This window comes from Mustelus asterias, chromosome 18 (assembly GCF_964213995.1).
Source record: "Mustelus asterias chromosome 18, sMusAst1.hap1.1, whole genome shotgun sequence".
NCBI lineage: Eukaryota > Metazoa > Chordata > Chondrichthyes > Carcharhiniformes > Triakidae > Mustelus > Mustelus asterias.
In genome coordinates, this window is record NC_135818.1 from 53,627,577 (window position 1) to 53,639,753 (window position 12,177).

A 12,177-nucleotide genomic window follows, 5' to 3' on the forward strand; every position below is an offset into this window, starting at 1 on the left:
GGCTGCTACGAGAGGACACAGGTTTAAGATGCTGGGGGGTAGGTACAGGGGAAATGTTAGGGCTAAGTTTTTCTCACAGAGGGTGGTGGGTGAGTGGAATCGGCTGCCGTCAGTGGTGGTGGAGGCAAACTCAATAGGGTCTTTTAAGAGACTCCTGGATGAGTACATGGGACTTAAGAGGATGGAGGGTTATAGGTAGGCCTAAAAGGTAGGGATATGTTCGGCACAACTTGTGGGGCCGAAGGGCCTGTTTTGTGCTGTAGTTTTTCTATGTTTCTAGTCCGAAAGACGCGCTGGTTAGGCTCATTGGCTATGCTAAATTCTGCCTCAGTGTACCCGAACAGGTGCTGGAATATGGCGACTGGGGGATTTTCATAGTAACTTCATTGCAGTGTTAATGTAAGTCTACTTCTGACAATAAATAAGTAAAATAAACTAGAGACTGCCACGGGAAATGGAGTATGCATCATCGTTCCCGATATGCTGTTTACAATCATAAACTGACAAGACTTTGTAATTCCCAGAAAAGTCACGGGGTGGCAACTCAGGAGTAAAACGTTTGGCTGGAGAGCCACGCACCAACAAAATAAATACAGATGAATAACCCTTTCAGGGAGAGAACGACTGAAATTAAAAACAAACAAACAAAAAATGACTTGCCCACCATCTCTCGCAGAATCTTTTTTAAAAGATCAGAGTGGTGGGTAAAATCAAGCAGTGAATACACCCAGTTGAAATTGTTGAGAGGGGAAGGGGTGCAAAACGCGATGGGACGCGACACCAGTTAGGATGAAAGAAATGAATAACTCATTGAGGCTGGAGTTACTGGCTGCTGATTTCTGAGGTCAACAGAAGGAAGTGACTCGCAGAGAGAGAGAGGGGGGGCCGAAACGTAACAATCAAAACTGATGTGTTAATTGAGAGCCTGTGTGCGGGGGAGGGTAATATATTTGCAAATATAAAATAAATCCAAAAAGAAAAAGACGAAGGGACAATAAGAGTGAGTGAGGGAGGGGGGTGAGTAAAGTAGTAGTAGTAGCAGCAGCAGGGATGGTGTGAGTCTGTCTCACAGACTGTGTGCAGAGCGCTGGCCCCGGGGGCAGCTCGCGCCACCGCCGCGCGCAGGAAATGGAACGGGAGCCATATTTGGAGGCGGCCGATTGAAGACACAGGAGGCGGCGGCGGCTGCTGCCAACACCCCCTCCCCCCCCCCCCCCCGTCAGTCAGTCAGTTCAACCGATCCAGAGACAGCGGTTACCCCTGACACAGAGACAGAGAGAGAGTGTGAGTGAGGCAGGCAGGGAGCGATGAACTCGCAGGGCCGTGCGAGCGCCAGCGGGGACATCCTGAGGAAGAACCCGCAGCTGGATTTCGAGCTGATCCAGCGGGTCGGCAGCGGCACCTACGGCGATGTCTATAAGGTTTGTGTTTGAACCGTTTTAATTCCACCGCCCCCCCCCCCCCCCCGGCGACTCCCACTCTGTCGCCAACCGGACCAACGGTTGTTGGCGGCGGATCCGAAAAGCCTGAGGCGAGCGGCCTTTACACCGGCAGACGTGTCTCTCAGCCTGAGGCGGATGAGAAAAGGGGGGGGTCTCTCTTTCTTTCTCTCTTTTCTGTCTCTCTTTTTCTTTCTTCTGGCTCTCTCTCTCTCTTCCTCCCTCTTTCTATCTCTCCCTCTCTCTCTGTCTCCTCTTTCTCTCTCTCTGCCTGTCTCTCTCTCTCTTCCTCCCTCTTTCTATCTCTCCCTCCCTCTTTCTGTCTCCTTCTCTTTCTCTCTATCTGCCTCTCTCTCTCTCCCACAAACTTCACCGTTTTGCGACCAGCTCACTAAAACAGTTGGTGAATGTAGGGGCAGAGTTCAGGTTACAGCAATAAAGATTTGGCAAGTAGTACTTTTCCTCTTTAAAACGCTAGCCTTTCGATTGCCGAATTTTATACATGTTGTTTGCAGAATCTCAGCCCACTTTGTGTTAGTTACACGGCCAAAGTAACGCTCATTTTGAGTGTAAATCGATTTGTTTTTGTAATAGTTGGTCACCTGCTGGATCATAGGAGGATATGAAATTTAAGAGAAAAAAGACTGGAGTGCTGGCAGTCAGTAGGTAGCCTCGGGATCCAAACTAACTGGTTCTTCCACTATCTACCCTATCACCAAACAAAAATATCTTATCGCCTGTTCTGACCGCAACAGGTATTTCAGAACTGCCTTTTTATGACGTCGCTCTATATCTTTATTTCGAGCTGTTCCGAAAATATATTGTCGCACGTCTTGTGTTTGAGTTGCAAACAGTTGAATGGAATAGGGACACTTTCACAGAATTTTTCGAAATGAGCCCTTTTCATGAAATCAAGAGGTATTGTAATCGTGTTCACCCAGTAGCATGGGATGTTCTGTTGGAAAAAACGGGTCTCCTTGATGTCTGGTTTAGACCATAAGACATGGGAGCAGAATTAGGCCACTTGGCCCATCGAGTCTGCTCCGCCATTCGATCATGGCTGATTTTTTTTTCTCAACCCCATTCTCCTGCCTTTTCCCATAACCCCTGATCCCCTTATTAATCAAGAACCTATCTAACTCTGTCTTAAAGACACTCAATGACCTGGCCTCCACAGCCTTCTGCGGTAAAGACTTCCACAGATTCACCACTCTCTGGCTGAAGAAATTCTTCCTCATCTCTGTTTTAAAGGATTGTCCCTTTAGCCTGAGGTTGTGCCCTCTGGTTCTAGATTTTCCTACTAGTGGAAACATCCTCTCCAGACCTCGCAGTATCCTGTAAGATTCACCCCCTCGTCTTTCTAAACTCCGAGTACAGACCCAGAGTCCTCAACCGTTCCTCATACGACAAGCTCTTCATTCCAGGGATCATTGTTGTGAATCTCCTCTGGACACTTTCCAAGGCCAGCACATCCTTACTTAGATATGGGGCCCAAAACTGTTCACAATACTCCAAATGGGATCTGGCCAGAGCCTTATACAGCCTCAGAAGTACATCTCTGCTCTTGTATTCAAGCCCTCTTGACATGAATGCTAACATTGCATTTGCCTTCCTAACTGCTGATTGAACCTGCACGTTAACCTTAAGAGAATCTTGAACAAGGACTCCCAAGTCCCTTGGTGCTTTTGATTACCTAAGCATTTCCCCATTTAGAAAATAGTCTATGCCTCCATTCCTCCTTCCAAAGTGCAGAACCTCTTTCTTTCTTCACATTGTATTCCATCTGCCACTTCTTTACCCGCTTACCTAGCCTGTCCAAGTCCTTCTGCAGCCCTCCTGCTTCCTCAGTACTACCTGTCCCTCTACAAATCTTTGTATCATCTGCAAACTTAGCAACAGTGCCTACAGTTCCTTCCAAATCGTTAGTGTATATTGTGAAAAGTTGTGGTTCCAGCACCAACCCCGATACACACCACTAGTCACCGGCTGCCATCCTGAGAAAGACCCCTTTTATCCCCACTCTCTGCTTTCTGCCAGTCAGCCAATCCTCTATCCATGCCAGGATCTTACCCTTAATACCATGGGCTCTTATTTCATTGTACTTTGTTTAGAGAAAACTTGGCAGGTGGGGAATGGTACCTGTTTCTGTATCAGAATAAAGTGTAGCTTTTTCATGTTGATAAATATATTAAATAATTGAATATCAATACAGATTAGGGGATTTACAGGTTAAATTACTTAATGATGCTTGAATGGATTTTTGAATTTTATCTAACTGGAAATGGTGGCAATAGTATGAACATACGTACATGTAAATTAGGAGCAGAAGTGGACTATTCAGCTCTTCGAGCTTATTCTGCTTTTTGATATGGTTGTGGTGTCTCCTGTCTACCATCTGTACCTGTTGACTCCCTATCAGTCGAGAAGCTATCTTACTCGGCCTTCAAAATTATTTAATGACCCTGCCTTCACCACTCTCTCTGGGGAAGACAATCCCGCAGCTGAGAGGAAAGATTTTTCTCACCTGTTTTAAAAGGGAGACCCCTTTATTTTTAAACTGTGTTCCCTAGTACTGGTCTCCCCCACAAGGGGAAATATATTTTCGGCATCCACCCTGTCAAGTTCCCTGTTTGGAATTTGTTGGAGGCTGAAAATGATGGCTTTAATTTAGCTGGAGAAAATTGTGGTTTATGCAAGGTTGGCAGTCTGTCTAGCAGTTTGTCAACACAGGAAATGAAGAGGGAATAATGCACCTTGGTCGTGTAGGATGTTTGTGACTTGTGTTAAGTTTATTTTCTTGCTGTGGTCAGAGTAGAAACTTGGCTGGGAAGTTTGAAGTGAGGAGTTGTATGAGAGAGATGGATACAGATTTGGGAGGTGTCAACACATTCATGGACTTTGGAAATAGGCCTATAATCTGTAAGGGTAGGATGGGCAGTATTTTTGTTGTGAAACTGTCATACAGTTGGCTATTGTTTGCTTTTATCTTGTACCTCCTGTTACTACAAAAGTAATTTTATTATAAATTTAACTAGTATGTTCTAATTGTGGACCTTTGTAAGGAATGTTCTAGCATATACTGTACTGAGATGGGCGTCTTGGCAGCATCCTTTAATTATTTTCCTAGCGTAAAGTACACAGGAAGATTTATGCAGTGTGTTACCATAAATAAATCAGTGACCATGATTTCCAGTTTCATTGTTGGCTTGTGATCATTTTATTATATTTTTATTGTATACTGAATGTTTTCAATATTTTTGAAGTTTTAATAAACTGTAGCACTATCCAAACTCAAGTATAGTAATTTTAGTGTACACATAAAGGTAACTGTTTGAACGTTTCTTAATCTCAACCACAAGTAGTTTTAATGCCTGAAGCATCAGTCTAAGTAATCATCCTCTTATTAGTTTACACAAATTGCCCAGAATGCCAATCTTGATATTCTACAGAGTCAGTCATCAACAACAACTTGTATAACGCCTTTAATGTAATAAAATGTTGCAAGGTGCTTCAGAGGAGCATTATAAGATAAAATATTGCACTGCACCACAAATGGAGATCTTAATTTGATGATCAGAAACTTACTGAAAGAGGTAGGTCAATAAGTACCCTAAAGAGGAAAGTGAGGTTTAGGGAGGTTATTCCAGACTTGGGGCCCAGGTAATGTGTCCAAAGGTTGAGTGATTAGAATTGGTGATGCTCGAAGTATAGTATCTGAGGGTTGTGCAGCTGGAGGAGATTACAGAGATGAGGAGCAAGACCATGGAGGGTTTTGAAAACCAGGATGAGAATTTTAAAATCAATATGTTGTTTGACAGGGCACCAATGTAGGTCAGCAAGCACGAGTGATAGGGAAATGGGACTTGGCTGTGAATCAAGACCCGGACAGCACAGTTTTGGATGAACTTAAGTTCATAGAGGGTAGAATATGGGAGACCAATCGGGGTGCATTCCAGTAGTTGAATCTGGAGGTTACAAAGGCATGAATGAGGGTTTCAGCAACAGATGAGCTGAGGTGGGTGAAGTTAGGCAATATTACAGAGGTGGAAATAGTTGCACCATCACTAAGCCCATCTATGAAGTTGGAATCTTATCTTGGGATAAAATGTGACACCGAGGTTGTGAACAAACTGGCTTGATCTCGGACTGTTGCCAGGGGAAAGGATGGAGCTTGGATCAGGGACTGAAAACAATGACTTAATTTTCCCAGTATTTACTAATCAATAATAATTTTCTTTTATAACTGCAATGTTGTCATCATCACATGTGCTCTGCCCAAAGGCAAGTCCTTGGCTCATTGTCTGCTGATGCTTCACCCTGAGCCATTTGATTTTTTAAAAAATAAGTTGTGCACTAGAACAAAGAGGCAGGTTCCAAGTCTACCTCAGCTGAAACAGGAACGAAATCTGCACTAATATTGTTCTGAATCAGACGAAGCTAACTGGTCCCTATAAATGTTTTTATATTCATCAAGTATTTGATGAATAATATCCTGTCAAAGCTGTTACTCTAGTATGCTAAGTAGTACTTGTCACCACAGTTTTTTTTCTAAGGGCAAGTGTGTTTCTGGCAAGGCCAGTATTCATTGTCTATCCTAATTGCCTTTGAACATATATTGGTGAAGGGTGACACGGTGGTGCAGTGGTTAGCACTGCTGCCTTGCAGTGCCAGGGACCCAGGTTCAATTCCAGCCTCAGGTGACTGTGTGGAGTTTGCACATTCTCCTTGTGTCTGCGTGGGTTTCCTCAGAGTGCTCCGGTTTCTTCCCACAGTTCAGTGATGTGCAGGTTAGGTGGATTGGTCATGCTAAATTGCCCCTTAGTGTCAGGGGAATTAACAGGGTAAATACGTGGGGTTATGGGGCCTGGATGGGCAGAATGATCTCCTTCTGCACTGTAGGGACTCTATGATTTCTATGAAATGTGAACTGTAGTTCATGTGGTGTACCCACAGTGCTTTTGGAATGAAGTTGTCGGACTTTGAAACAGTGAAGGAATGGTGAAATAACTCTGTTTTTGCTGGCTTATGATTGGAGGGATAGTTGCAGGTGGTGTTGTTCTCATGCACCTGCTGTCCTTGTTTTAGGTGGGTAGAGCTCATAGGTTTGGAAGTGTTGTCGAATGATCCTTGGCTGGGTTGCTGCAATGCATCTTGTAGATTATTTATGCTGCCGTCACTGGCACTCCTGGTGGACAGACTGTTCAAACTAGTCTATGGGGTGCTAATCACGTTGGCTACTTTACCTTAGATGGTGTCGAGCTATTTGACTGTTGGAAGTGCACCCATCTAGACAAGTGAAGAGCATTTTATCATGCTTCTAGTTTGTGCTTTCGGGAGTAAAGTAAGGAGAAAAGTTACGTGATCCAGAATTCCCAGCCTCTGACCTGAGATTGTAGTCGCAGCATGGTGGCACAGTGATTAGCACTCCTGCCTCACAGCGCCAGAGACCCGGATTCGATTCCCAGCTTGGGTCACTGTCTGTGTGGAGTTTGCACATTCTCCATGTCTGCGTGGGTTTCCTTCGGGTGCTCCCGTTTCCTCCCATAGTCGAAAGATGTGCTGGTTAGGTGCATTGACCCGAACAGGCGCTGGACTGTGACGACTAGGGGAATTTCACAGTAACTTCATTGCAGTGTTAATGTAAGCCTTACTTGTGACTAATAAATCAACTTTAACTTTATTTTTATATATGTCTGGTCCAGTTCTGTTTCTGGTCAGTCACCCCAGGATGTTGATGGTGGGGTTTCACTAATGGTAATGCTGTTGAATGTCATGGGAGGGATGGTTAGATTCACTCTTGTTGGAGGTGGTCAATTTGAAGTTCTTGTGTGGCTGAAAACCCAGACTCATGCTTGGTGCCATTTCCTTTAGTATTATCCCTATACTCCTGTGTGAGATTATATAATATATTGGATTGTGTGATCATAGAGAGCATCACAACAGGTGAGATTCTACTCTCATCTGACATCCATACTTTCCAGTGTTGTCCCAAGTAGCAACCTAGCACAACACTGCCCAACTCTCTCCAGTCCAGAGCAGTTAAGGCCAAAAATACTGCACCCACCCTAACTTGCCACAATTCCTGTTCCCGTTTTCCCCCGTTATCCCTGTGCTCACTACACTAAATTTGCAATAAATTGCTTATGTGAGCTCAATTTGCCCTGCTCTGGCATCATCGTTTTCAAAATTCCCATTATTTTCAGTTCTCCCCAATGTCCTGACCATTCCTTATTTCTGTAACCTCCTCCAGCCCCTCTGAGATCAACGTGCTCTTTTAATCTGGCCTTTTGCGCGTCCCTAATTTTTTTGCTTTACTATTGGCATAGTGCCCTCAGCTGCCCAGGTCATAAACTCTGGAATTCCGTCACTGAACAACTTTACCTCTTCTCCTTTTAAGATACTTTTTAAAACCTTCCTCTTTACCAAGCATTTGATTACCTGTCTTAATATCTTGTAATATGTCCGTGTCAAATTTTGTTTGGCTGATGTTCCTGAGACATTTTGCTGTGAAAAGTGCTATATAGATGTGAAATGTTAGTAGTACAAAAAAAATAATCTTCCTTCAGTATTTATAGCTTCCAAGTAGTTAGTGTGATGTGGAGAGTGGTACAACGGAATGGTACCACAAGACTAGACAAAGAGGTTCTGTTTGTGCAATGCTTTTCAAAGGTCTTGTTGTAGAGATGCATTAGAATTATAGTATTGTATGAATCATTGACCGTGTGTAGAAATAAAGTTTTCCTTTGTAAAATGTAATGCAGGATAATGAATTTGTTAACTAATATGATAAATTGGTCCATGTCTTGGGTGTCCTACAGTTGATTAGAAATAATGATTAAATTGTACAAATAATCCATAATTTAATTCTAAATGCAAAAGGTATTGTAACCAAGTTTACTTGTGAACTACATGAGTGTACTGTTGCTCAGTTCATACTTTAATTTTACTCCGATAGTTTTTGCTGGGGTGAGATGAGCTAGCCTCAGTTGTATGTTTCTCCATAATTATTGTTAGTGGCACCATGCTTTCTAAAAGGCAAATAAATGGTCATTACTACTTTTTCCCTTTTTTTCTTCTCCCTTATCAAAAGCATGCAGTTAGAACATGGATGCTTATGTTATTATGGTCCAAATGAATGTTTCGAATAACACCAAAATTGAATGAGTGGCAAGTGCTGTTGTTCCGGATTTGAGAATTCTACATTAACCCCATCCAGTGCATTTTATAAATCCTAATGCTCTTGCCTAGGGATTTGATGTCAGAAACAAAACTGTGGATATTTTTGTGAATGCTGTCATGCCCCATATAAAAATAAGTATTTGCAAAATACAATATTGTAATTTTTCAAACACTTAAGATGCAAGACATTAAACACAGGTTGATGATTATAATCAGCGTTCTAGAAATGGTTAATTTATCTTGCCTGGTTTTGGTTGTGAGGTGCAGTACAACACTCCTGTCTAATGTGATTAAATTGGTAACCATGAAAGCCCCTTTTGTCCCGTGCCCTCAAGATTTGTAAAAGTCTAGATGAGGAAAGGGGTATGTAGGAAGCATAATGAAGGTTTTTTGGGCTGTAGATGAGTCATCTAATGTGTAGAATGCAAAGTTTCTCCATTGCAGAGGGAGGGAACAGGTTGTTCTGAAAACTACTGATTTGCCAACCTGCAGCGATAACCTTAAAAGCATTTGAGTGTGAATTTCAGGATTGGGAGTCATGTAAAATTTTAACTGGTCAATGTGTGAGTTTTCTCATTTTAGATATGGCAGGTAATTACTTTCCGATTCACTAGTATCAAACTAGATCAGATTTGCCAGAGTCTCGGGCACAAAGTAAAATGATCAAATAACCACTGGAGTATTTGATACAAGTGAGTGCTATTGAATGAGAAAAGGTGAAACAACAATGAACCTTGTGTAAACACTACTTAGTGGTAATTGGGTGGGATAGATAACCAGGGACCCAGGTTCAATTCTGGCCTTGGATCACAGTCAGTGTGGAGTTTGCACGTTCTCCCTATGTCTGGGTGGGTTTCCTCTGGGTGCTCCGGTTCCTCCCACAGGCTAAAGATGTGCAGGTTAGGTTGATTTGCCATGCTAAATTATTCCTTAAGTGCCCCAAGATGTATAGGTTAGGGGAATTAGTGGGGTAAATATGCGGGATTATGGGGATAAGTAAGATGCTCTGTTGGAGAGTTGGTGCAGACCAAGTGGGCCGAATGGCAGCCTTCTGCATTCTAGGGATTCTATGAAAAAACAAAGTATTAACTACATACCGAACGTTGTTTCTGTCTGAAAAGATGTGTGCTAAATAGTCTATAAATGGCAACTTTATAATTGAAAATGTCAAATGGTTATACAGAGAATTGTCCAATTCTCAAATGTAGTGGTTTAAAAACAAAACTGAAATCAAACAGCATTGTAATATTCAATGTAAAATCAAAGTTTGTATGCTACAGAACAACATATAATACATCATATAAATTGGTGACGAGATTCAGGCCCTTGGTGACCAGGTTGTAAACTCTTCTCTTCCAAACAACCCAGCAAGTTGACCACACGATAGTGTCGCGAATGGCTGCACCATCCCACATGCTGTGCCGTGATCCACTGCTACCGAAAGCCTAACGGGGAAACCAGCATCTCACAGTCAATCCAAAGGAGACATTATAGAATCCCTACAGTGCAGAAGACCATTTGGCCCATCAAGTCTATGCTGACCACAGTCCCACCCAGGCCCTATTCTCATAACTGCACTTATTTGTCCTGCTAATCCTCCTGACACTAAGGGGCAGTTTACTATGGCCAGTCAACCTAACCCGCACATCTTTGGACTGTGGTAGGAACCGGAGCACCTGGAGGAAACCCACGCAGACATGGGAAGAATGTACAAACTCCACATGGACAGTCACCTGAGGCCAGAATTGAATGCAGTAAGAGTTTTAACAACACCAGGTTAAAGTCCAACAGGTTTATTTGGTAGCAAATGCCATTAGCTTTCGGAGCATTGCTCCTTCGTCAGATGGAGTGGAAATCTGCTCTCAAACAGGACACAGAGAGACAAAATCAAGTTACAGAATACTGATTAGAATGCGAATCTCTACAGCCAACCAGGTCCACATCACCACAGCCAGAATTGAACCCAGGGCTCTGGTGCTGAGAGGCAGCAGTGCCATCTTAACAGGCAAGTTAAGATTGAAGATCTTCAGGAGGAAGAGGTTTGGCTAGGACAAAGTCAAGAAAGCAGCAGAATGAGCTAGCCAGTACAGATGGAGAGTTCCTGAAGGAGCAGGGGGCTGATGAGGCAGAGTTGTGGTGCGGATGAAGAGAACCTGCTTTTGAGAGTTGCAGTCACTGGAACAAGTGAGAGGCCAGTAGTTTGATACTAAATCTGCAAATTTTGAAACAACCTCGACCAAATCAACCTGAAGCTCCTGCCATGGCCCCAACCAGTCAATCCAAAAGCAATCCTCAATCAACTTGCCATCCCTTAATTCTATTTGCTAACATTTGTTTCCTTCCTGCTCACGCACATCCCCTTCTAGCTAGTAGTGAATACAGTATGCCTAGAATCAATTGCCATTGAAACTTTTTTCTTGCACTCATCAGAATGAGCAAAAGAATGCCAAATTTCAAAAAGAACAATTCATGCTGCTTGAGAAAAAGGGTGCTTATTGATTGACAAGTGGATTCTGGTCAAAGTATTGCGGTGGAGAAAGCATCAGGGAGTAGTTATTCTCAATCCTTTGTTTAAAGTCAAAATAGACAGGTCAACTCTCGTCCAGGCGTTATCATGGGGAATGCACCAGGGAGCAGTTGTCCCTCGAGCATTTGTTAAATTGAAAAAGGAGCAATGCCTGGACATGTTCTTCTGCAAAAGACAGGGCCTGACATATGAATATATGCAACTTCTAGCAAACACATGAGCAACATTGTGAGCCTGACTGATCTTAAATTGGTTGCTAGTGTAATTCTTAGCATATTTGGAATTGTTCATCGAGTGCAGTCTAATTGTGGAATCACATCTAATGTTGGACCAATGATCTGAGTTTTGCAAGCAAGACTGCATGCATATTGCCTATATACGTGTCAGTGCCAGTATGATGCCATATGTCCCAAAGACTGGTGGATGGTATCAAGCAGCACTTCACTTCAGCTATTTGCAACAGGCAAGGTAGGGCTCTGTCATTTGCAAACAGAACATATCTAGGCATTGTGCCTTTTTCAATCAAAATAAAAGTTTGGGGAACAACTCTGGCGCATTCCCATGATGCTCCTTGACCAATCGGAATTGACCTGTCTTTTTTGAATTTAAGCAAAACTTGGGGGATAACTGTTTCCTGGTGCTATCTCCATGGCCTGTCCTCAACCAATCAGAGCCTACTTGCCAACCATTCAGCACCCTTTTTCTCATGCAGTATAAATTGTTCCCTTTGAAATTTGGTATTTTGGCTTCTGTCCTGATGAGTGCAAGACTGAAAGCTTTGACAGCATGTCTCTCTCTTCGATGAGGCTCAAGTTCCTTTCTACCTTGAACTATTTATTCTTTATAACTTAACAGCACTATGTCAGAAAGCATGTGAACCTGGATACCAAAGATGCTGTTTTATGAAGTCTAGATCTGATATCCTTTAGTAATGTTCTCCGATACTACTGTGATTAGACAACTGAGATCACGGGTTACAAAAGATTGCAGCTCCTTCCTTTTTGTTTGGTGTCTTTTAAAAAAGCCATCATT

The 12,177-nt window shown here is 42.9% G+C and overlaps 1 protein-coding gene across 2 annotated transcripts in view; it reads left to right on the forward strand.

Moving 5' to 3' along the window:
* Positions 1-870: 870 nt before the first annotated feature.
* Positions 871-12,177, forward strand: part of map4k5 (mitogen-activated protein kinase kinase kinase kinase 5) — a 157,773-nt gene continuing 146,466 nt past the window's right edge. Inside the window, exon 1 of one of the 2 annotated variants that reach the window (XM_078233958.1) lies at positions 871-1,421. In XM_078233958.1, coding sequence (XP_078090084.1) covers positions 1,308-1,421 — 114 coding nt within the window. In that variant the 5' untranslated portion in view covers positions 871-1,307. The remainder of the gene's footprint in view (positions 1,422-12,177) is intronic. The other variant, XM_078233956.1, reaches the window with a different exon arrangement.